General features: G+C 45.1%; 1 protein-coding gene across 1 annotated transcript in view; it reads left to right on the forward strand.

Moving 5' to 3' along the window:
* The first annotated feature begins 901 nt into the window (after window positions 1-901).
* The window catches only part of LOC115167263 (trichohyalin-like), a 150,683-nt gene continuing 124,385 nt past the window's right edge, over window positions 902-27,199 (forward strand). The window contains exons 1-3 of the mRNA XM_029721504.1: window positions 902-934; window positions 2,418-2,516; window positions 10,980-11,117. Of these exons, the coding sequence (XP_029577364.1) occupies window positions 917-934; window positions 2,418-2,516; window positions 10,980-11,117 (255 nt within the window). The 5' untranslated portion in view covers window positions 902-916. The remainder of the gene's footprint in view (window positions 935-2,417; window positions 2,517-10,979; window positions 11,118-27,199) is intronic.

Raw genomic sequence — 27,199 nt, forward strand, 5'->3', positions numbered from 1 at the left:
GGCCATGGAGTTTAAGGCAGGAAACAAATATGCTCATAATAAACAGGAATAGAGGGAAGGCAATTTTCAAGTCAATAATCTAGTAATATAGCAATCATGCGGCTTTCAGCACACTTTGCCCTATGATTCTCAACATGAACACATTCCAAGCTTACTGAGCAGAGAGGAGCAGCATATAACTATCAATATATTCTGCCCATTACTTTCTATTCTTCATGAAACAAAGGACCTTTGGAAATTCAATTTCAATAAAGTGTCCTATATTTGCAAGGGAAAGAGGTTCCAAGGAGATGAAACCACTGGGCAGGCAGAATGTTATGAGAACATCAGACCACATGGGCTATTTTCAGTTGTAAGGGCCAGACATAAAAAGGCAAAGCGTGATATCACTGACCATACCTGGAATAAGGTGCAAGTAAAACAATTATAATAACACACAATCTGGACATTCCATTTTCTGATCTGTACAGTAGTACAGGTACAATGGAAGCCTATAGAGAAATCTGGAATAGATAATCATTTAGTTTTTTGTTGCTTTTAATATTGCATTTAGTATTATACATGTGCGACTGTCACTAAAACAAATAGTTCTACTTTAATTCATCACTGCCTAAAAAGGTTGTCACACTCAAACGACATTTGCATCTGCCAGTCTCAAACGACAAAGGACAACATTGTGATAGTCCAACGGACAGTAATGCACGCTAGTCACAACCAAATACCTAGTTAGTTGTGCAAGTTTCCATGGAAATCTGGGACCTTCACTCCCAAAACAAAATTGGTTCACGCCTCCTCGTGGCAATGTTTACACTGTGATTGGTTCTAAAGACAACGCGCAACGCAAAATCATTGCCCGATTGGCTAGTCTCACTGTTGGAGCTTGAACTGACAGGATGTGCAGGTGCAGACGCGGGAGATGGGGGCTTCCTGGCGGGTAACGTTAGAATGTGGTGACAGCGGATAAAAACGGAACACAATAAGTTTACCACTGCATTATAATGCAAAGTAGAAGGGAGACTTTCACTTGCTGAACGACATGAGGTTGATTAAATCTGTGCAAGGCGCCTCATAAAGCCACTTGGCATATCCGAAACCGAATGAAATGATAAGCAGCCGGAGTGCAACAGGTTATTATGAAGACAACACAACTAACTATGTTGATGTTAGCTAGCCAGCTAACGAAATTAGCAAAATAATTATATAGCTATAAGCTAACGTCACCTATTTGGCTGTCAACGTTAGGCGACCTCGTAGTCGTTCAAGAAGTTATAACCGTGGGTTTATAGCCATATCCTGGAAAACACTTTTGTCACTGTTTGTCAAAGTAGCTAGCTGGGTTGCTGCTACTATCTATCCATCTCACTCAGGAGATCTAGCTGAGGCTCGTGATGCATAACACTGCCACAAAGATTTGTAATGAAGGTTGTGCCTCAGATAGGTGCGTGCTTTTTGCGGTTTGTGAAGTTAGCTAGTTCTAAATGTAATTTAAATGCATTAGCCAGATTTGTTAATTAACAAAACATTTTATACAAACTTGTGGCTAAACCTCCCGTTAAAGGGATATTTTATCTCTTTCTCACTCTCTTGCTCTCTTGCTTTTGCTCTCCATCTCGATCTGGAGTTGGTTCAATCTAATCCAGAATATGACTTGGTCAGAAGTGAGATAAGGAAGATTGAGGGTGGTGTTGTGTAAACATCAATATGAATTAAATGGACAGCACCGCCTCTATCAAGATCATCCTCCAGGTCAAGGCTACTCAGCAGCAAGATATGATTTATTCTCATTTCTTTTTTTCATTACTTATTTTCCTTTCCATGATTTCAGAAGATTTTGATGCAGCTCACTCACACATACCCACAAATAGAGTTGTTTTGGGCATTTTCATTTGTTCTTTTCCCCAAATCTCACCTGCTCCTTTGTGCACAGTTTCTCTTTATCTGCCATTGTTATAATTTATTAGTTGTCGGAGTGAAATGTGTTTTATAGGCCGCTCCTCAAAGAGAGACTATGCTGCTATGCTCCCTAGATTAATTACTGCTGTTAGAGAGAATATAACAAGGCATTGTGGTCTGAAGCAAGGGACTCTGGGTAAGTTTTGCAGCACATAATTAAAAATGATGAAGTGAAAAACAAGGGCTTTACGCACCTGAGGATTCAGGTATGTTATTAAAGCCATTTATTGTGTGGGCTGCTGCACTTCTGGACAGTCACAGTCCCTATGAGAGTAGCTGACGAGCATCAGTGGCCAGCTCAGACACTGATGCCCGCACTGAAATCCCATCCCAGTTTTTTTACGGCATCTCTCTCAACATGGTACTTTAGGCAATGTCACAATTTTCTGTTTTAGTTAAAGGTTTGTCATTGTGTCCATGCATCAGTTGTGCTGATGGTAATATGTGTTTATTTGTGTTGATAGATTACCAGTCAGAAACTCCTGCTGGAATTCCGGACCCTTTACCATGAGCACCTTCGACACATTGACCAATCAGATGACAGCCAGGAGGAGGCTCTTCAGGTAAACTGGTAATGGTGGTGATGCTCCTTGGATGTTTGGATGTGCTGGGGCAAGTGTGTTATTTCCACTAATGAACCGATCTTGCAATGTGATGCATATGTGTGAGAATAAGATAGAAAATGGTTAGGCCTACGTTATGATGCAGACACTTAGTGACAGGCCTTTTAATGCAACTGTAACTGCTGGCCCTGCATGTGAAGTCTGAGGAGGGACAACAGACTGGGCCTGACAAGGGCAGGGAGGAAAGTTGGTGTTTTAGAGACTTATAATGCTATTAGCCTAGTGCATGGCTGCTAAAAGGTATAGTGCCATAATGAAAGCATGACAGGTTGATCAATGTTGTTAAGAGAATTACTGTCTTTACATCAAAAAGCTTTTTGGGTTATTTTTTAACTATCCCATTAAGTGGCCTTTATTGAATATCTTTACATCTCGGGAAAATGTACCTTTTAGCCGATGCTCATCAGTAAAAGTGGAATAAAATATTTGTTATGACGTAAAAAGTAATTTCCCTACCTGTGCATGCTCTTAGTCCTTGTAAGTCTATTACTAATTCATTTTTCTTCTCCTAACATTTAAAGATTTTTCATATTCATCTCCACTAAAGAATGATGAAAGTGATGAGGATGAGCCAATTCCGCTGCTCTCTCTCTCACTCTGCATGTCATGTCAGTGGCTATGGGATGGGGTTGGCTGTGTGGGTGGGGGGGTGGCTGCACACCTTGAGGACTGGGCTTGATGACGGCTGATGAAAGTTTTAGTAAGCCAAGCCTGTCTCTTTGACGCTAATCAGCAGAGGAAAGCTCCTTCTCTCAGAAGTGTCCTCTCCATGGTCGAAGCAATGGCGGAGTTTGGAAACAACACAGCCTCTCATTTTAACTGCATTTATTCTGTGTTTGGGGAAATCCTGTTTGATTCACACGGCCTCTGACAGCCTCTGCTCTGGAAACACAAAACAAGCCTTTTAGAACTCTCTTGTCAAGGATTCAAAGAAGGACTAGTACAGTATATCAACATCTCTATTGCCTATCCTATAATAGTGTTGTTTTGAAAGCAGTGAGCTAAGAGTTTAATTAGATTACATAGCATACACCATCTAATTTACTTGATAATTACCATCAGAGGGGTATGTCAAACTCATTTAGGTATTTTCAAAATGATCTCTATCCAGTTCTGTAAGTTCAAAAATGTTTCACTTATTCTGTAGTACGTACAGTGCATTCGGAAAGTATTCAGACCCCTTGACTTTTTCCACATTTTGTTACGTTACAGCCTTATTCTAAAATTGATTTAATATTTTTTTCCCTCATCAATCTACACACAATACCTTATAATGACAAAGTGAAAACAGGTTTATAGACATTAATGCACATGTATTAAAAATAAAAAACACAAAAACCTTATTTACGTAAGTATTCAGAGCCTTTGCTATGAGTCTTGAAATTGAGCTCAGGTGCATCCTGTTTCCATTGATCATCCTTGAGATGTTTCTACAACTGGATTGGGGTTCACTTGTGGTAAATTCAATTGATTGGACATGATTTGGAAAGGCACACACCTGTCTATATAAGGTCCCACAGTTGACAGTGCATGTCAGAGCAAAAACCAAGCCATTAGGTTGAAGGAATTGTCTGTAGAGCTCAGAGACAGTGTCGAGGCACAGATCTGGGGAAGGCTACCAAAACATTTCTGCGGCATTGAAGGTCCCCAAGGACACAGTAGTCTCCATCATTCTTAAATGGAAGATGTTTGGAACCACCAAGACTCTTCCTAGAGCTGGCCGCCCGGCCAAACCTTCCAGAAGGACAACCATCTCTGCAGCACTCCACCAATCAGGCCTTTATGCTAGAGTGGCCAGACAGAAGCCACTCCTCAGTAAAAGGCACATGACAGCATGCTTGGTGTTTGCCAAAAGGCATCTAAAGGACTCGCACACCATGAGAAACAAGATTCTCTGGTCTGATGAAACCAATATTGAACTCTTTGGCCTGAATGCCAAGTGTCACGTCTGGAGGAAACCTGGCACCATCCCTACGGTGAAGCATGGTGGTGGCAGCAGCATCATGCTGTGGGGATGTTTTTCAGCGGCAAGGACTGGTAGACTAGTCAGGATCGAGGGAAAGATGAACGGAGAAAAGTACAGAGAGAACCTTGAAAACCTGCTCAGGACCTCAGACTGAGGCAAAGATTCACCTTCCAACAGGACATCGACCCTAAGCACACAGCCAAGACAACGCAGGAGTGGCTTCGGGAGAAGTCTCTGCATGTCCTTGTGTGGCCCAACCAGAGCCTGGACTTGAACCCAATCGAACATCTCTGGAGAGACCTGAAAATAACTGTGCAGCAGCGCTCTCCATCAAACCTGACAGAGCTTGAGAGGATCTGCAGAGAAGAATGGGAGAAAATCCCCAAATACAGGTGTACCAAACTTGTATCGTCATACCCAAGAAGACTCAAGGGTATAATCGCTGCCAAAGGTGCTTCAACAAATTACTGAGTAAAGAGTCTGAGTACTTAAGTAAATGTGATATTTCCATAAAAAATAGTTTTTAATTAAAACCTGTTTTTGCTTTGTCGTTATGGGGTATTGTGTGTAGATTGATGAGGGAAAAAAACAATTTCATCCATTTTAGAATAAGGCTGTAATATTTCCAAAATGTGGAAAAAGTCAACGGGTCTGAATACTTTCTGAATGCTCTGTAAGCGTAGAGTAGACCCATGGGCTGTAAGGACCGTTATTGATGGCATGTAGACTATCCCCTGCTCTCTGCCTCAGTACCAGTATGTGTGTGGAGGTGTCTCTTGGACCCCATATCTCCTCTCAGTCCCTGGTCCCAGTGGGCCATTTATCTGGCCATATTGAGAAGACCCAACAGCCCTGAGTGGACCCAGTTTAATGCTATTCTGTTGTTTCCTAGTGACCATTTTAGCCACCATTTAGGGATTGTAAACAGTGGTCCACATTGTAAAAAAGATCCCCTCCTCCCCCTTTCTTACCACAAAGACCTCAGCTACCATGCTTTTATAGAGTAACATCTCTTAACCTGACAGAGACTGAAGAGTCAAGCTACTCCCAAGTGCATTGTGGGTATACAAGCATGTTGGCGATATGAGGTTTCTCTTTGACCAATAGAAGAACAAGCCCTGGCTTGATCAATGTATTCTAACACTCCAAACCTCACTAATCTGTATCTGCAGTGAATAACAGAGAGAAGCTATGTGAGGTCTTTGGCTTTACTAGACATTGTGTGATGTGACTTCTTCCACATTTAAGAAAATACATTATTTATTACTATCTCTCACAAGTGCAGTTATGATCCAGTAGTGTTGAGTGATGCCATCCCTTCAATATCTTCTCAAGGAAGATGGTGGCTTGGAGAGGGAGTGTGTAAGTGAAACTGGTCATCCCCCTCTTCAAAGGGGGAGACAATCTAGACCCAAACTGTTACAGACCTATATCTATCCTACCCTGCCTTTCCAAGGTCTTCGAAAGCCAAGTTAACAAACAGATCACCGACCATTTCGAATCCCACTGTACCTTCTCCGCTATGCAATCTAGTTTCCGAGCTGGTCATGGGTGCACCTCAGCCACGCTCAAGGTCCTTAACGATATAACCGCCATTGATAAATGAAAATACTGTGCACCCGTATTCATCGACCTGGCCAAGGCTTTCAACTCTGTCAATCACCGCATTCTTATCGGCAGACTCAACAACCTTGGTTTCTCAAATGACTGCCTCGCCTGGTTCACCGACTACTTCTCAGACAGAGTTCAGTGTGTCAAATTGGAGGTCCTGTTGTCCGGACCTGTGGCAGTCTCTATGGGGGTGCCACAGGGTTCAATTCTCGGGCAGACTCTTTTCTCTGTGTATATCAATGAAGTTGCTCTTGCTGCTGGTGATTCTCTGATCCACCTCTACGCAGACGACACCATTCTGTATACTTCTGGCCCTTCTTTGGACACTGTGTTAACAAACCTCCAGACGAGCTTCAATGCTATACAACTCTCATTCCGTGGCCTCCAATGCAAGTAAAACTAAATGCATGCTCTTCAACCGATCGCTGCCCGCACCTGCCCGCCCGTTTAGCATCACTACTCTGGACGGTTCTGACTTAGAATATGTGGACAACTACAAATACCTAGGTGTCTGGTTAGACTGTAAACTCTCCTTCCTAGACTCACATTAAGCATGCTGCCAAACATACGCTCGTAAAACTGACCATCCTACCGATCCTAGCCTCCAACACTCTACTCAGCTAATTGGATGCAGTCTATCACAGTGCCATCCATTTTGTCACCAAAGCCCCATATACTACCCACCACTGCGACCTGTAAAGTTGTGGCCAGAAGTTTTGAGAATGACAGAAATATTAATTTTCACAAAGTCTGCTGCCTCAGTTGTATGATGGCAATTTGCATATACTCCAGAATGTTATGAAGAGCGATCAGATGAATTGCAATTAATTGCAAAGTCCCTCTGTGCCATGCAAATGAACTGAATCCCCATAAAACATTTCCACTGCATTTCAGCCCTGCCACAAAAGGACCAGCTGACATCAGGTCAGTGATTCTCTAGTTAACCCAGGTGTGAGTGTTGACGAGGACAAGGCTGGAGATCACTCTGTCATGCTGATTGAGTTCGAATAATAGACTGGAAGCTTCAAAAGGGAGGGTGGTGGTTGGAATCATTGTTCTTCCTCTGTCAACCATGGTTACCTGCAAGGAAACACGTGCCATCATCATTGCTTTGCACAAAAAGGGCTTCACAGGCAAGGATATTGCTGCCAGTAAGATTGCACCTAAATCCACCATTTATCGGATCATCAAGAACTTCAAGGAGAGTGGTTCAAATGTTGTGAAAAAGGCTTCAGGGCACCCAAGAAAGTCCAGCAAGCGCCAGGACCGTCTCCTAAAGTTGATTCAGCTGCGGGATTGGGGCACCACCAGTACAGAGCTTGCTCAGGAATGGCAGCAGGCAGGTGTGAGTGCATCTGCACACACAGTGAGGTGAAGACTTTTGGAGGATGGCCTGGTGTCAAGAAGGGCAGCAAAGAAGCCACTTCTCTCCAGGAAAAACATCAGGGACAGACTGATATTCTGAAGATATATTCCGATTGTTTGGGGCATCCGGAAAAAAGCTTGTTCGGAGAAGACAAGGTGAGCGCTACCATCAGTCCTGTGTCATGCCAACAGTAAAGCATCCTGAGACCATTCATGTGTGGGGTTGCTTCTCAGCCAAGGGAGTGGGCTCACTCACAATTTTGCCTAAGAACACAGCCATGAATAAAGAATGGTACCAACACATCCTCCGAGAGCAACTTCTCCCAACCATCCAGGAACAGTTTGGTGATGAACAATGTATTTTCCAGCATGATGGAGCACCTTGCCATAAGGCAAAAGTGATAACTAAGTGTCTCGGGGAACAAAACATCGATATTTTGGGTCCATGGCCAGGAAACTCCTCAGACCTTAATCCCATTGAGAACTTGTGGTCAATCCCCAAGAGGCGGGTGGACAAACAAAAACCCACAAATTCTGACAAACTCCAAGCATTGATTATGCAAGAATGGGCTGCCATCAGTCAGGATGTGGCCTAGAAATTAATTGACAGCATGCCAGGGCGGATTGCAGAGGTCTTGAAAAGAAGGGTCAACGCTGCAAATATTGACTCTTTGCATCAACTTCATGTAATTGTCAATAAAAGCCTTTGACACTTATGAAATGCTTGTAATTATACTTCAGTATTCCATAGTAACATCTGACAAAAATATCTAAAGACACTTCCAGTTCTCTGCTGCCAATGACTGGAACGAATTGCAAAAATCACTAAAGCTGGAGACTCATATCTCCCTCACTAACTTTAAGCATCAGCTGTCAGAGCAGCTTACAGATCATTGCACCTGTACATAGCCCATCTGTAAATAACACATCCAACACCTCATCCACATATTGTTATTTATTTTTTCTGCTCCTTTGCACCCCAGTATCTATACTTGCACATTCATCTTCTGCACATCTATCACTCAAGTGTTTAATTGCTAAATTGTAATTATTTCGCCACTATAGCCTATTTATTTCCTTACCTCCCTAATATTACTTCATTTACACACACTGTATATAGACCTTTCTATTGTGTTATTAACTATACGTTTGTGTAACTCTGTGTTGTTTGTGTCGCACTGCTTTGCTTTATCTTGGCCAGGTCACAGTTGTAAATGAGAACTTGTTCTCAACTGGCCTACCTGGTTAAATAAAGGTGAAATATATATATATTTTAAAAGCCTTGAAAAGGCTGCTTTAGCAAAGGCCGCACTCTGGCAAAATCTACAGATACCTTATTCCTTCAGTGTCAATGTAATAGGGTATTAATGTTTCTTAAAGCAATTATGTATAGATTATACTGTACATTTGGAACTTGTAGTCCACCGTTCAGGTGGACACACACACACAACAAATTATTACACTGCATTACTTTAAATAGTGTGTGTGTGTGTGTGTGTGTGTGTGTGTGTGTGTGTGTGCTCGTGCTCCTTAGGAGACAGAGGAGATGTTGAGAGAAGGGTGCGATAAAGAACTGTCTGTTTGTGGTGGGCTGATGTGGCAGACGGCGTGCGTTGGGTGATACTTGATCTGATGTTAATGTGCTGCTGTGTGTGAGGGAGCGAGTGAGTGTTTGACTGAGTGGAGAGAGGGAGAGAGGGGAGATGGGCAGATAATCCCGTCTGCTTGATGAGATTGAAGGCTGGGATTGATTGATCGCCTAATCATAGGAGGAAATGGGCCTGAAAATGAATGGGACTCTGCCCTTGGCTTGCTGTGGAGCTGGGCGGCTGGGATGCAGGGGATGTTAGCTGCAGCAAGACATGGCCTTAATGTGCAAGGGAGCTGATTTCATTTGTGTCTGATATACAGTTATACGATCCTGGCTAAATGATCAAATAAAAAAAGGAAGAGGGGGAACATGGAAGGGGTGTAAATCAAGCTTTATTGCTGGAATATTACTTTTTCATGCCGTCTGAAATGGATGCTTTGAGAAAGGTGAAAGAATAAAAATCCAATATGAATTTGAATGTGGTGAGGCTGTGTGGAGGCCGAGATAGCCAGCCGCTGTCCTGGATGCAGCTGGGTGGCTGGCTATTGGTGTTATTGGATTATTATTTGTGTCATTATGAAGTTTGCATTATCTTCCTCATGGCCAGGATATTTGTTTTATAAAATTGCTCACAGCTGAGAGGCAGGATTATACACCTAAAAGATAGTATTCTGTGTTCTCTCTCTTTCCCACTTTCTCTCTCCCCCTCTTTCTCATCCCTCCTGCCCTACCTTTCCTCACACTCTCTCCCTTTTCCCCCCTGCCAGACGTTTCCTAACTCGCTCCCCCTCTCCATCCTCTTTTCTCTCTCACCTGCTCATTCTTTCAAACTGAGGGCAGAATTACTTAACAGAAAGGGGAACCTTTGATGTTGGCAGGACCCATGTTGGTACTCTGAAGGAACCTAATGCTGCTCCTCTCATTTATTAGTCACAGTAAGGACTCCCACATGCGTCTTTGGGGCTAGAGAATTAGCCCAGTGTTTGAAGAGGGAGGGCCTTTCCATGTACGGCCCCCAGTTCACTGGGTGTGTGCTGCCAGTGCCCATCACCATGGGCTGATTGAGCTGGTGGGCTGGGCTTTGCATCAGGGCAGCATCAAACCCACCTGTTTGTGTTCTGTTTAAGTGAGGCGGGGCACTTGTCACTTCCACTTCACCTCCATCTCCACTCCTTTAAAAGAGGCTTTGAAAAGCAAATACCCTTCAGTCTGATGGAGCATTTATCTCCATTTCTACCTGACGGCCGACAGAGCCGTAATAATTCCTATGTGTCCATCCCGCACTAAATTATAATCTGGGTCCAAACTGTCTGGGCTGTTCTGCAGATAGTTGGCATGTTCCTGCATAGGAATTAGTGTCAGAGCATCCATGTGTCTGGGCTGTGAAGATGCCATGCTAGATCAGAGGTGACATATGGCTAATAGTACCCCTGGTGTTAGCAGAGCTCTAATATGGGGGGGTTGGATGTCATGTGACAGGTTTTGCCTGAACACCCCCTGCATGTCCTGCTTGATGACCAGAGGGGCTGGCTGTCAGAGAGGGGATGGGGGCGGGACAGGAAAGGACACAACAGCAAGCGAGAAGAGTTGTTTCTGTCTCCCTCAAATACCTACCTGACTTACCTACCTGACTTACCTACCACTTTCAAACTTTCTCTGGCCATCACTGCTTCCTTTGCTGTATTCATACAAAGTGGTGTTTGAGAATGTGCTGTGTTTTTCTGAATGGATTTGTTTTAATCCCAACTGGTCACTCAGTCCTCCCTCCATAACAGTGGTGGGTTGCAGCAATCCATTTCAGTGTTGATATTCCAATAAACACCTAACAAAGGTCATGTCTGCTGTGCCCCTCCTCTCTGTCTCCCTCTAGAGCAAGGTGGGCATGCTGCAGTTGTTTGTGCGGGACCTGAGTGAGCAGAATGAGGTTCTGATCCAGGCGCTGGAGGCTGAGGAGGCGGAGGACCGGGTGGTGGAGGGGAGAACAGTCAGCCTTCACAAAGAGCTGGAGGTGAGTGATCAATGGCATTGATCAGCTAGTCAATCCAGCAGTCTATATCCCTCTCTGTTTACACCCTCAGTGCGCTGCTGTGTTAAACTGAGCGTGCTCTAAGCAGCCACCCCAGGGACCCTCTAAAAGCCCGCCTCACACCCGCCATTGATTGACATGTCGATTAGCCTGGAAGCTGTTGACAGTGGGCTTGTTAGCCATCTTAAGCATTAATGATGATGGGGAGGGGTGGCCGCTAAATTCAGGGTTACACTCTGACTATGGGGAATGTCACATTCACATTCATAACTGTATAGACAGCTGACTGTGTGTGTGTTATGGATTGTCAAGGCTCATAGAATAAGCCTGGAGCTAGTCCGTCATTGGGCTTGCAGGTGAGTTCAGAACAAGATAGGGGGAAACAACCTCATCTGAGTCTTTCACTGGGAACAGCTAATCAATTTAAGATTGATTTACTCTCAGGCCCATGTATTGTTGAACTTGTTCCTGCACTGAACGATTGTTGAGATTTCCCCCTAATGTTATTAACTGGGCTTTTCATGCAAAATCAGCCATATTCACTGTAGCTGGGCCTCAGGGTCGACACTGGAGCTGCTAACCACATGGTCTTCATTACAGATGAAATTGTCATGGAGGCATCTGTATCACAGCTTATTAATCAGGTTTCATGCCTCAAAAACCTTTGGTTTGAGCACCTTCGCTTTTCTCTCATGAACAGTATAATGAGAGAGGCAATTTGGGTGAACAGAAAGTTGCTTTTGTAGAAATTGGTATCCCCCTCCATTTCCCTGTAGACTCTATCCTGCACTGGAAAGTAAGCTGACAGTAATTGAGTAATGGTGAATTATGAACTAAGACAATAAGAAAAAAGGATAAATGTGTTTGCATTGGATTGTTAAAATAAGCCCAGGCAGAGTTTGGGAAAGGGTGTTGGCCAAGTCAACGTTCCCTTTGTCTCTCAGTGTAGCTGACTGCCCCAGACCTTTCAGTCATTTCATCTTCACAGGAATGGAATGTGGTTGACCTTCAACAGGCAGCATTAATTATGAAACCCAAAACGAATCAGTCTGCTCATTCATTATAGCAGCCCACTGAAGATAAGCGCTTAGAGCCGACATACACTGTTGTATATTATTTGAACATGCTGGAAAGAAACTCAATGCCATTACACAATACTGAATGTAGCACGTACTGTGTTTGCCTGTTGGGTTTGAATTGGCAGTGCTTTCTAAAGCTAGAGCTTAATTGGTGCCAGGTTGTTCTTGGCATTGGAATGTTTTTTGTTGTTGTGCAGTTAGTCAACATTTTTCATGAATGTGGCTGTCATTTTGACTGGTTTTGAAGTGTGGAATGCATGTATTGTGGTCCTCCTTTGTGAATCACTCACAGATCGGGTGTGTGTGTGTGTGTTGAAGTTAATCGTATGAAGTGTGTGCAGCCACCACCACCACAAGCCCCAGCCCCAACCTCAAACCTGTTTCCTCTTTTATGCGTCATTTACGGCCTGTAAACAGTTTGTTTAAAGCAGTTTATAGATGATTTCTAAGAGTTCCCCCAGCTCCCCCAAATGTGTGTGGAGTTAAACAAACTCTTACCTTAATAGACAGCCAGTAATGGGGCTGCTAGGAGTCTAGGACCAGGCTGTGGGCTTGGGGGAGAGCTGGCTGACGGAAGTGGTTTGAGGTACGGTTAGAGCTCGTGCCACAACAAAGCCACTAGCACTCCCCAAGCACAGAATAATTTTAACTGATGAGTTAATCTGTTTTCACTGTGTTGTTTTGTCTCTGCCTTCAGTCTCCTTTCTCTGCTACCAGATAAAACCTAGCCTGTCTTGGTCAGCGCATTAAAAGTTGTGGCGCCTCTTTACAAGATTGGCTTTAATCTTTTGCCTCTTCCTTGTCACCTCGAAACGTGTGGAGCCTGATATGATAATGATGTGGACCTGTCCAGGGTATTAGAGTTAAGCTGGCTGATTAGGCTGCCCATCGATCAGTCTATCACTCAGCACTCCGCTCCATGCTGGCCAGACCAGGGCAGCTGGCAGGGAAGAAACACACTGCTACTCTGAAGGACAGGGGCCACACACACACACACACACATACACGCAAATAAAAAAAACAGTATTTTTTTCATGGAAATGGACAGCCTTGAAGTTGCAACCTTTTTTTTTGCTTTTATGCTAGAAGAATAATATGCTTGTGGCAATCTTTCAAATCTATTGAAAGCTCAAACACAGATAAAAAATGTGTAATACAATGTAGGTACAGAGTACAGTGTCCTGTGGCCTTTGTGTCTCATATGCTTTTTCACATTTAAAGGTATGCTGGTACAGTATACATCCATTAAAAAGGGTTTGTTATTGTCTTTGAGAGTAGTGTAAGTTTTAACACTGGAGACATTGACCCTTCTTGCATTTATCCCTCATAATGGGTTTTCAGTTGCACATAGCTTTGAGTTTCTTCCATCTCAAACTCTTCAAGGCAAGAGGCTAGTGTTGCCCGCATACCAAAACTTTAGTACTTTTTCAATACTAGATCATGAAAAATGGTGTTGTTACTTTCGGTACTTCTGTCAAAATGTGTCTCACAGATCAACTATCAGCGGCAGCCAATATCCCCTTATAGCGGGAGACGTGCACCCCGCCGTGCCTGTTCCACTTAGCCTGCACTGGCAGTCTGAGCTGCATCATGTTAGGTCCCCGCTCATGCTGCACAGAAGTTAACACTTGAATAATGTGATAAAGCATGTAGAAATTGTTCATTACTGTTCTCAAAACAATGTCCAAACAGGCTAGAACACTTTACAATGCAAGAAGGTACCGGTAGCTTCCAGCTTTGTAGGCTAGCTTTCCTTACTAGCTAACAACTAAAGCTAACATGAATTCACTACCCTAGTACTTTGTTTGTGATAATATGCGAATCACAACGCAAAATATGCTGATTTCAAAACTGATTGCCACTAAAAACTTTATTCATTCACTTATTCGGTCTCTCACGTCTCTTACAAAGATTATCTATTGCCTTTTGGCTCATGAATGAATGAGGTAATTACTGGTTAAAAAGACAGCGCACATTTTTATAAAACAATCAACTTCTATGCAAGTGTTGTTAAGTACAAAGCAATAAGATTGTCTGTAGCCCCATGAAATTTGCGAAAACAAGTGCAATAACTCAATGCATGCACACACTCCTGTTGAATATGAATTCTCCTATATTGTGGATAAGCCTAGGCTACATCTTGATTTACCCAGTTTATTCCTAGAGATTTACTATTCAAATAAATGATTACCATTATGTTATGTAGTTAGATTGCTAAAAACTCATATTGATTGTATAATTGATTCATTAATGCATACATGGCTGTAATGTAATGATATTGAACTCAAAAGATGCCCAACGATTGAACCGAGCAGTAGCTGAGTTAATCTGTCTGGATCAAGTTCTGTGGCTAATATGCCTTCTTTTTGTGGCGTGTTATCGTCTTGGCATCGTTTTGGTATGGAGTATTGTTATACTAAACCTGCTAACTGTATCTAAGTCAATTCTGGTATCGTGACAACACTACAATGGGCTTTACAACAATGGTGTGAGTAGACAATGCAGAGAGTTGATGGAGAATGGAGAAAATTGTGCTGTTTTAATTTGTTCTGCCAGCACAAATGCATGAATGGAATTAACCTTATTTAAATTTAGCCTTGACTCCCAATGTGTGAGTCAATTATACAGCACATTAGGTAATGTAGACAATATATTTTCTCCACACCTTGTTGTTCTGTAGGATCTGTAAAGCCAAGGCCTGCTTTGTATCCTGTAGTGATGGGGGAAAAAATCTATACAGTTGCATATCGGGATATTATTTTTGACGATATATTGTGTAGTTTTGACAGTATCGCAGTATTATATTTGTTTTCAGCATTTTTTTCTTATGTCTCTCCTTGCCCTCTGCAGCTGCAGGTGAGCAATATGTTTGGAACATCGAATCGCAATAAAATCACAGTATTGAATTGCAATACATATCGAATTGTGAGAATCGCAGTACATATTGTATCGGCACCTAAGTATCGTGATAATGTCGTATCATGATAATGTCGTATCGTGAGGTCCCTGGCAATTCCCAGCCCTAGTATCCCGAGAAGTTTGGTTCACTGGTTCACCTTCATGAGTGTTTCTTCTGTTTCTCACCTCTCTGTCAGAAATGAATGGATTGTGGCTGATGTTACAAAGATAGCAACAATGGAGAGAAAGCACTATGGGGGCAAAAGGAGAGAAAAACTAGAGAAATTATTCAGGAGTGATACATACCTTGTCCTCCCTAACCTTTTGGAGAGAAAAACACTTAGACTTTAACCTCAAAGAAAAGGTTTTATGTGTGGAAACAAAGGTGTGTGTGCATAGCTGCCAGGAGTGGCTGAGTGTGAGAGGCAATGAAAGGTAGTGTGAGGGAGAGAGGAGCAGGGGGATGAGGATGAGGTGGAAGGGAAGGAGAAAAGAAGCAGAGAGAGAGAAGGGGGAAGGAGAGAGAGAGAGAGAGCGAGAGAGGGTGAGAGAGGGTGAGAGAGAAGGGGGAGAGAGGGGGACGAGAGAGAGTTTTGGGAAGGGGAGAGAGAAGAGGAAGTTAGAAGGAGGGTGAGAGTGGGCGAAGAGGAGAAGTGAGGAGAATTGGGGATGAGAGAGAGAGATGTGAGGAGAGAGAGTAAGAGATAGTGGGAGAGAAGAGTAGAGACAGGATCTGAGAGTAGAGAGAGAAGAGAGAAGGAGTGGAGAGAGAGAGAGAAGGGAGAAGAGGAGGTAGAGGTAGAGGGAGGAGAGAGAGGAGAAGGAGAGAGAGAGAGGAGAGAAGGGAGACGAGGAGAAGAGGAGAAGGGAGAGAGAGAAAAGAGGAAGAGAGAGAGAGAGATTGAGAGGAGAGAAGAGAGAGAGGGAGAGAGAGAGAGAGAAGAGAGAGAGAGAGAGAGAGAAGGGGGAGAGAGAGAGAGAGAGAGAGAGAGAGGGCTTTCAATCCAGGAACAGAGTCATTAAGGTTCACAGCTGAAGAAAAGGCCAATTAAAGTTGAGTGTAGTCCTACGTCTGGAGAAAAGCAGCGTTTGCAGGCCTTTTATCGGACCAGTGGGATCTCTCCCCAGTACACCTTGGGAATCATCAACTGCCTGCCTGCCTTCCTGCCTGCCAACAATCCCAGTATCAGTCAGTATGGACAAGATGTTTTTACATCAACTGAAATACATGAGTTAATTTTTACCGTAGCTTAAGGCAATGGTGCTTCAATACAGCACCATTAAACTAGCATAGTGCAGCTTATTTTAAATATTTAGACATGGTTTATCTTTTATGGTGACATTAGGTTGTCAATTGTTGTTTACCTTTCTTTGCTTTATCATTCTCGTTTTTATGGAGTAACACAAAGAGGTGTTGTCACAATGTAAATGTACTGGACATTAGGGCTGGGAGTTGTAATGCTACTGTAATGTTATTGGTTAGATGTTACTCATCTGTTCATCTATCTTATCTTACGGTAATGGCTGCTGTGGACTACTGCCTGTGGATGTTAGAGAACCTGCAGGCCCAGCCTTGTCCTAATCAGCCCTGATAACAGAGAGAGAGCGTGAATAACCCAGGGCTCAGGAGAGCCACAGTGACAAAAAGCGATTGTAAAACAAAGTGAACAGAGTAAACGCTGCCAGAGTACCAGCAGGCTATGTTTACTGAAACCCCTGAGCATCTATTCATCTGTTCATCCCAAACTCTCTCCTCTCCTCCTGAGCTTCAGCACAACTGGACCCAGCTGCTCCCCATCTGTGTGTAGCCCAGCCTAGTCCAGCCCTGCCCAGCACCTGCTGACTGACTGACTGACTGACTGACTGACTGACTGACTGACTGACTGACTGACTGACTGACTGACTGACTGACTGACTGACTGACTGACTGACTGACTGACTGACTGACTGACTGACTGACTGACCGACCGACCGACCACAGGGCTGGGCAGGGCGGGTGAAGCAGGGTTGAGGGGGATCACTTTCGTTTATTCAGATGAGTTAATCTGATTCATCATACAGCACTTAGAATCCCCCAGAACTAGAGCATATTCATTCTGTTGAGGTAAACAGGATGTTGAGTTGTCCCTCACACGCTCTCTGTATTAATTCAACACACAGATGGATGTTGCAGCTAATTGGAGTAAAATGGGGCTTTGTGAGGGATAAAGTAGGATTTCCATAGGCTGTGATAGGTCTTGTCTGTGAAGAGCAGTTAAACTATGCGAGGTGGAGAGAGGTCAAGTAGCATGAGTGTTTATATCTTATGTTTGTGTTGTATTAAGACAAGGTGTTTGGGTATTTTATAAGTTATTGTAAGCAGCATGGAACATGAAGAGGCATTGGCACTGTCTACTACTCTCCATTTTGTGTGTGTGTGTGTGTGTTTGTGTGTGTGTGTGTGTGTGTTATGGATTGGTTGTGTGTGTGTGTGTTTGTGTGTGTGTGTGTGTTATGGATTGGTTGTTTGTGTGTGTGTGTTATGGATTGGTTGTGTGTGTGTGTGTGTGTGTGTAGATTATAGCAGCAGTAAGCCCTACAGTGTCTCTTCTCAGGCCCAGCAGTTGTACCTGTGGGACAGGAAAAGCAGTCAGGTTGGTCCTCTTCCAACCAGCAGACCACCTGTGTTCAACACCCACGTACAAACGCATACACACACAAGGTATAACCAAATGTCATCATAATAGAGAAGCCATACCTTGGCTTGGGCCTCTTTCCCATTTATTTTAGCCATATTAGTCTTCATTTAGTTTCACTCTCATTCCATATGGAGAATATTCTGCTCTTGTTCACAGGAGCACTGAGTTTTTGTAGACTACCCTGGGTATAAACGCATAGATTATCTTTTGAAAGGTAATTAGACTTTCTCACTAAGTAGACTTGGAGACGTTTTCAGACCTCTGCTCCGCCTATCAAAGAACACAGCAATCTACATTACACAACATTTTGCATGTCCAAGGAGATTTGTAAGACATTTTACAGCTCAGGTCTCTCCCTACTGTAGTGAAAGAGGCTGTTTATGGGCTTCGTAGTGTTGTCATATTGTGCAACCATGTTGGTCAAATTCTTGGACTACAGCTATATAGGTTTGTAAACACCAGTGATACACTATATATACAAAAATATGTGGACACCCCTTCAAATTAGTGGATTCGGCTATTTCAGCCACACCTGTTGCTGACGGGGGTATAAAATTGAGCACACAGTCATGCAATCTCCGTAGACAAACGTTGGCAGTAGAATGTCCTTACTGATGAGCTCAGTGACTTTCAACGTGGCACTGTCATAGGATGACACCTTTCCAACAAGTCAGTTCATCAACTTTCTGACCTGCTAGAGCTGCCCCGGTCAACTGTAAGTGCTGTTATTGTGAAGTGGAAATGTATAGGAGCAACAACAGCTCAGCCACGAAGTCGTAGGCCACACAAGCTCACAGAACAGGACCGCCAAGGGCTGAAGGCGCAGCGAGTACAAATTGTCTGTCCTCGGTTACAACACTCACTACCAAGTTCCAAACTGCCTCTGGAAGCAACGTTAGCACAATAACTGTTCGTCAGGAGCTTAATGAAATGGGTTTCCATGGCCGAGCAGTCTCACACAAGCCTAAAATCACCATGTGCAATGCCAAGCATCGGCTGGAGTGTTGTAAAGCTCGTCGCCTTTGGACTCTGGAGCAGTAGAAATGTTTTCTCTGGAGTAATGAATCCGTTTACCAATCTTGCAGTCCGACGGACGAATCTGGGTTTGGCGGATGCCAGGAGAGCACTACCTACCTGAATCAATAGTGTCAACTGTAAAGTTTGGTAGAGGAGGAATAACGGTCTGGGACTGTTTTTCATGGTTTGGGCTAAGCGTCTTAGGTCCAGTGACGGGACATCTTAACGCTACAGCATACAATGGCATTCTAGACGATTCTGTGGCCAACATCAGTGCCCGACCTCACTAATGCTCCTTTGGTTGAATGGAAGCAAGTCCCCGCAGCAATGTTCCAACATCTAGTGGAAAGCCTTCATAGAAGAGTGGAGGCTGTTATAGTAGCAAAGGGGTGGACCAACTCCATATTAATACCATGATTTTGGAATGAGATGTTCGACGAGCAGGTGTCCACATACATTTGGTCATGTAGTCCCGTACAGTGGTTCCCAAAGTTTTTATAGTCCCGTACCCCTACAAACAATTCAACCTCCAGCTGTGTACCCCCTCTAGCACCAGGGTTAGCGCACTCTCAAATGTTGTTTTTTGTCATCATTGTAAGCCTGCCACATACACACTATACGATACATTTATTAAACATAAGAATGAGTGAGTTTTTGTCCTAATCCGGCTCGTGGGAAGTGACAAAGAGCTCTTATAGGACCAGAGCACAAATAATAATATTATAATAATCAATAATTTAGCTCTTTATTTAACCATCTTACATATAAAACCTTATTTGTTCATCGAAAATTGTGAATAACTCACCACAGGTTAATGAGAAGGGTGTGCTTGAAAGGATGCACATAACTCTGCGATGTTGGGTTGTGTTGGAGAGAGTCTCAGTCTTAAATCATTTTACACACACAGTCTGTGCCTGTATTTGGTTTTCATGCTAGTGAGGGCCGAGAATCCACTCTCACATAGGTACGTGGTTGCAAAGGGCATCAGTGTCTTAACAGCGCGATTTGCCAAGGCAGGATGGTCTGAGTGCAGCCCAATCCAGAAATCTGGCAGTGGCTTCTGATTAAATTACATTTTCACAGAACTGCTTGTTGCAATTTCGATGAGGCTCTCTTGTTCAGATATCGGTAAGTGGACTGGAGGTAGGGCATGGAAGGGATAACAAATCCAGTTGTTTGTGTCATCAGTTTTGGGAATGTACCTGCGTAATTGCGCACCCAACTCACTCAGGTGCTTCGCTATATCACATTTGACATTGTCCGTCAGCTTGAGTTTATTTGCGCACAAAAAAAATCATACAATGATGGAAAGACCTGTGTGTTGTCCTTATTAATGCAGACAGAGAAGAGCGCCAACTTCTTAATCATAGCCTCAATTTTGTCCTGCACATTGAATATAGTTGCGGAGAGTCCCTGTAATCCTAGATTCAGATCATTCAGGTAAGAAAAAACATCACCCAGAAAGGCCAGTTGTGTGAGAAACTCGTCATCAAGCAAGTGGTCAGACAAGTGAAAATGATGGTCAATAAAGAAAACTTTAAGCTCGTCTCTCAATTAAAAAAAACATGTCAATACTTTGCCCCTTGATAACCAGCGCACTTGTAAAAGGGTTACTTGGTCGCTGCCCATATCATTGCATAGTGCAGAAAATACACAAGTTTTTAAAATTTTATTTCACCTTTATTTAACCAGGTAGGATGGTTGAGAACAAGTTCTCATTTGCAGTTCGGCAGCCTTGCTTTAATGAAGTTTCACTATCATTTTCAGTGTAGTGTCAAAACGTCTTTCAAGCTGTCAGGCATTCCCTTGGCAGCAAGAGCCTCTCGGTGTGTGCTGCAGTGTACCCAAGTGGCGTCGGGAGCAACTGCTTGCACGGGCATTACCACTCCACTATGTCTTCCTGTCATGGTTTTTGCGCCATCAGTACAGATACCAACATGAGCTACGTTTGGCTACATACGGACCGTTAGTGGAATTCCCACAAGAGAGCAACGGTTAATGTGATTGGATGTTCATTATTTGACTAGATGCACTGTATTTGACATTGTGTTGTTATTTCACTAATTAAACACTAGATGGTTTAATTGTATTTTTGGCAGTGAAATGAGGCTATTCAGTCGAGAAATAACCTCACCCAAATGTATAGCCCCGTTGGAAAATAAAAATGGACTGTTTGAAAATGTGATTCTTTTTTTATTTGGCCTACCCCTGACGGCATTGCACGTACCCCTGGGGAATATCTGATGTAGTGTATCTGAGGAAGACCATTACATTGGGATCTTTGTTGTATTGCATCATGTTTAGAGGTAGCAAAAAGTGATAAGACATTCCTTTTCTATTCACTGTAACCCTTGTGGCCTCACAGGTCCAACCCTGCTTATCCTCCTAGACACTCTGAGGCCTGGAGAGAAGCTCTGCCTCTGCCCACCGGTCATAACAGACCAGGGTTTATAGAGAACCAAATAAATAGATAAAGATGGAGTGTAAATTACACCTGGTTTCAGTGGGCTGCCTTGGAGGATAGAGCTGAACGAGCCTGCTGAGGTAAAAGGAGCTGGCTGTGTTTCTCTACAAGCAGAGAGAAGGCCTCCTGAGCACTATGAATAATGAAACAGTTGACTGCTCTGTACAGATTTCACATGTCATAAAAATGGCTTTTTAGTTGCTGTTAGACCTCTTACCTGTCTGCTAGGCTTACACAGGTTTGGGCGTTTGTGAGGGGCTCACAGGGAACGCTCCCTCATGCCTCATAGACAGCTTTCCAGTAACCGAAGGAAACTGGGTCTTGTATGGGACGAGATGGAGGGCTAAGGCCTGTTAGGACACCCACAGATAGCTAAGACAGACGGCGGCCATCTTTGAGTCTACTGTAAGAATTACATTTCAGTGTATGAATGTGTTTTACTGTGTATTGCTAAAGCATATGTGCTGCGGTAAGTTTCAGAAGTCGGGGGCGATGGATGGTTTTGTTGGTTTGACTAATTCTGTTTCAGTTTTGTGGTGGTGGGTTGCGGTAGGCCTCTGTCTCCCTGTCAGAATCATATCAGATTAGCTCATGCTCCAGTTGTCACCCACACACATTCAAGATGGAGGGAAAGGTGAAATGGCTGAATAATTTATGTATGAATCTCCACACAGTGGATTGAGTAGTGTGTTATTATTCCACAGAGGTTCCTCTCAGACACCGAGCAGTTTACCCATCTGTAATATCAACATGGGTTTGGAAGGAACTCACCCTGTCTCATACTGTGCACACTGACACTACATATCACCAATGCTGATTGATAGCTTTCTCTCTCTCTCCCTCTCTCTGTCTCTCTTTCTCTCTCTCTCCTGCTTTGCTGCCTCTCCCTTTTTTGTTCCTCTCTCCATTTCTCTTGTTCTCTCTTTCTTTCTCTCTGAAGCCTGAGCTGATATCCTCCTTTGAAAAGGTAATGATCCTGGTGTGTTGAGATTATGTATGTGCGCTGCACAATGTAATGGCCCGGCTTTTTATTGCCTGCCGCATACTAATCCCACAACTGAAGGAATGAGATGACACCTGCAGGGAGCTGTGTGTGAGCCGCAGCCCCACATGAAAGAGCGGTCATTAAAAATGATCAAAGAAATTACTGCACTCTGCCGCACAACACTGCTCTCACGCCTGGCTAGGTGTACATCCCTGTGCCTGTCTGTACACACACACACACACCAATTAGTATCTTTGTCTGATGGATCTTTTCCATGTGATCTCTGTGGAAATGTCCTCACTCTAAGTTGCCCTAGGCATTCTACAGACTCTGATACACCCACACTTGCATATAGGAGGAAATGGTGGACATGCATATGCTCAAGAGTTTTCCATACCTCCACCACAGATTATTCATGACACATAACTTCAACAGTTTCCCAATTTAATATTTATTAGCGCTTTTCTTTATCAAGTAGTGTAACGAGTGTCGTACGGAGTAGACCAAGGCGCAGCGGGTTGAGTGCTCATCTTAACTTTTATTGAACACTTAACAAAACAAGAAAACGAACGAACGCACAGTATTGCAGGCTACACACAGCTATGCAAAAACAACTTCCCACAAACGACAGGTGAAAAAGGGCTACCTAAGTATGACTCCCAATCAGCAACAACGATGTACAGCTGTTCCTGATTGAGAGCCATACCAGGCCAACACATAGAAATATACAACATAGAAAAACCATAGAAATACAAAACATAGAACAAAACCCCAAAACCCCGACAACACAAAACAAACACACCCCTGCCACACCCTGACCAAACTACAATGACAAATAACCCCTTATACTGGTCAGGACGTGACAGTACCCCCTCCCCAAAGGTGCAGACCCCGGATGCACCTGAAACAAAACCCAACAAAACAAATATCCACAACAACAAAAAATTCCCAAGACTACATGGGAGGGAAGGGAGGGTGGCCACCGTCACCGACGGTGCCTCTGCAACACCCCCCTTCCCAATACTCCCCCCTACGGAGGTGGCTCAGGAGCGGGACGCAGACCCCGCTCCACCCCTGGCTCACCCCACTTACATGACGTCTCTAGAGCGAGGTCCCTCTTCGTCGACCCCGGACTGGGGACCCTCGCAACGGGCGACTCTGGCTGCGTCGTACTGGAGGGCGACTCTGGCTGCGTCGTACTGTAGGGCGAGTCTGGCTGCGCCGGTTCCGGACTGTAGGGCGACTCTGGCTGCGCCGGCTCCGGACTGTAGGGCGACTCTGGCTGCGCCGGCTCCGGACTGTAGGGCGACTCTGGCTGCGCCGGCTCCGAACTGTAGGGCGACTCTGGCTGCGCCGGCTCCGGACTGTAGGGCGACTCTGGCTGCGCCGGCTCCGGACTGTTCGGCGACTCTGGCTGCGCCGGCTCCGGATTGTAGGGCGACTCTGGCTGCGCCGGCTCCGGACTGTAGGGCGACTCTGGCTGCGCCGGTTCCGGACTGTAGGGCGACTCTGGCTGCGCCGGTTCCGGACTGTAGGGCGACTCTGGCTGCGCCGGTTCCGGACTGTAGGGCGACTCTGGCTGCGCCGGTTCCGGACTGTAGGGCGACTCTGGCTGCGCCGGTTCCGGACTGTAGGGCGACTCTGGCTCAGGGCTGAGGAGTGTCTCGGCAGGCTCCGGACTGTGGGCCGTCTCGGCAGGCTCCGGACTGTGGGCCGTCTCGGCTGGCTCCGGACTGTGGGCCGTCTCGGCTGGCTCCGGACTGTGGGCCGTCTCGGCTGGCTCCGGACTGTGGCCGTCTCTGCTGGCTCCGGACTGTGGGCCGTCTCTGCTGGCTCCGGACTGTGGGCCGTCTCTGCTGGCTCCGGACTGTGGGCCATCTCTAGACGGGGCACTGTCGCCGAACACTCTGGACGGGGCACTGTCGCCGGAAGCTCTGGACGGGTCACTGTCGCCGGAAGCTCTGGACGGGGCACTGTCGCCGGAAGCTCTGGACGGGGCACTGTCGCCGGAAGCTCTGGACGGGGCACTGTCGCCGGAAGCTCTGGACGGGGCACTGTCGCCGGAAGCTCTGGACGGGGCACTGTCGCCGGAAGCTCTGGACGGGGCACTGTCGCCGGAAGCTCTGGACGGGGCACTGTCGCCGGACGCTCTGGACGGGGTACTGTCGCCGGACGCTCTGGACGGGGCACTGTCGCCAGACGCTCTGGACGGGGCACTGTCGCCGGAAGCTCTGGACGGGGACTGTGCACTGAAAGCCCGATGCCTGGGGCTGGCTTAGGAGGCGTCAGCCTATAGACACGCACCACAGGGCTAGTGCGAGGAGCAGGACGAGCTGGACTGGGCTGACGCACTGGAGGCCTGGTGCGTGGGGCTGGTAGTGGAGGTACTAGACTGGAGACACGCACCCCAAGGCTAGTACGAGGAGCAGGAACAGGACGAGTTGGACTGGGCTGACGCACTGGAGGCCTGGTGCATGGGGCTGGTAGTGGAGGTACCAGACTGGAGACACGCACCCCAAGGCTAGTGCGAGGAGCGGGAACAGGATACACTGGGCCGTGGAGACGCACTGGCGGTCTCGAACGCAGGACTGGCACCACCCGTACTGGCTGGGTGCCCGCTTCCCCCTGGCAAATGCGGGACGCTGGCACCGAGCACACCGGCCTGTGAATGCTCGGCCTCGACGCCGTGCGCATCACCCCATAGCACGGGGCCTGACCAGTATCGCGCTGCATCCGGTAAGCATGGGGAGTAGGCTTGGGGCTCAACCCTGGCCCAGCCAAACTACCCGTGTGCCCCCCAAAAAAATTAGTTGGGGCTGCCTCTCACACTGTCCAATCGGCGCATAAAATGCCTCATAACGTCGCCGTTCCGCCTTGGCTGCCTCTATCTCCTCCGGTGGGCGACGGTATTCACCAGCCTGGTGCCATGGTCCAGCCCCGTCCAGAATTTCTTCCCATGTTCATGATTCCTTGTTGTCCACATAGTTCCTCTGCTGCTCCTTCCCCCGCTGCTTGGTCCGTTGGTGGTGGGAAGTTCTGTAACGAGTGTCGTATGGAGTAGACCAAGGCGCAGCGGGTTGAGTGCTCATCTTAACTTTTATTGAACACTTAACAAAACAAGAGAACGAACGAACGCACAGTATTGCAGGCTACACACAGCTATGCAAAAACAACTTCCCACAAACGACAGGTGAAAAAGGGCTACCTAAGTATGACTCCCAATCAGCAACAACGATGTACAGCTGTTCCTGATTGAGAGCCATACCAGGCCAACACAAAGAAATATACAACATAGAAAAACCATAGAAATACAAAACATAGAACAAAACCCCAAAACCCCGACAACATAAAACAAACACACCCCTGCCACGCCCTGACCAAACTACAATGACAAATAACCCCTTATACTGGTCAGGACGTGACAAGTAGCCACTTGTTACAGTTGAAGTCGGAACTTTACATACACCTTAGCCAAATACATTTAAACTCAGTTTTTCACAATTTCTGACATTTAATCCTAGTAAAAATTCCCTTTTTTTGGTCAATTAGGATCACCACTTTATTTTAAGAATGTGAAATGTCTGAATAATAGTAGAGTGATTTATTTCAGTTTTTATTTCTTTCTTACATTCCCAGTGGGTCAGAAGTTTACATGCACTCAATTAATATTTGGTAGCATTGCCTTTAAATTGTTTAACTTGGGTCAAACATTTTGGGTAGCCTTCCACAAGCTTCCCACAATAAACTGGGTGAATTTTGGCCCATTTCTCCTGACAGAGCTGGTGTAACTGAGTCAGGTTTGTAGGCCTCCTTGCTCGCACACGCATTTTCAGTTCTGCCCACACATTTTCTATAGGATTGAGGTCAGGGCTATGTGATGGCCACTCCAATACCTTGACTTTGTTGTCCTTAAGCCATTTTGCCACAACTTTGGAAGTATGCTTGGGGTCATTGTCCATTTGGAAGACCCATTTGCGACCAGGCTTTAACTGCCTGACTGATGTCTTGAGATGTTGCTTCAATATATCCACATAATTTTCCCTCTTCATGATGCCATCTATTTTGTGAAGTGCACCAGTCACTCCTGCAGCAAAGCATCTCCACAACATGATGCTGCCACCTCCGTGCTTCATGGTTGGGATGGTGTTCTTCAGCTTGCAAGCCTCCCCCTTTTTCCTCCAAACATAACGATGGTCATTATGGCCAAACAGTTCTATTTTTGTTTCATCAGACCAGAGGACATTTCTCCAACAAGTACGCTCTTCGTCCCCGTGTGCAGTGGCAAACCGTAGTCTGGCTTATTTATGGCGGTATTGGAGCAGTGGCTTCTTCCTTGCTGAGCGGCCTTTCAGGTTATGTCGATATAGGACCTGTTTTACTGTGGATATAGATACTTTTGTGCCTGTTTCCTCCAGCATCTTTACAAGGTCCTTTGCTGTTGTTCTGGGATTGATTTGCACTTTTCGCACCAAAGTACGTTCATCTCTAGGAGACAGAACGCGTCTCCTTCCTGAGCGGTATGACGGCTGCGTGGTCCCATGGTGTTTATACTTGCGTACTATTGTTTGTACAGATGAACGTGGTACCTTCAGGCATTTGGAAATTGCTCCCAAGGATGAATCAGACTTGTGGAGGTCTCTCATTTTTTTTATGTCGTCTTGCCTGATTTCTTTTGATTTTCCCATGATGTCAAGCAAAGAGGCACTGAGTTTGAAGGTAGGCCTTGAAATACATCCACAGGTACACCTCCAATTGACTCCAATGATGTAAATTAGCCTAACAGAAGCTTCTAACGCCATGAAATCATTTTCTGGAATTTTCCAAGCTGTTTAAAAGCACAGTCAACTTAGTGTATATAAACTTCTGACCCACTGGAATTGTGATACAGTGAATTATAAGTGAAATAATCTGTCTGTAAACAATTGTTGGATAAATTACTTGTT

The sequence above is a fragment of the Salmo trutta genome, chromosome 29, assembly GCF_901001165.1.
Source record: "Salmo trutta chromosome 29, fSalTru1.1, whole genome shotgun sequence".
NCBI classification, from domain to species: Eukaryota; Metazoa; Chordata; class Actinopteri; order Salmoniformes; family Salmonidae; genus Salmo; species Salmo trutta.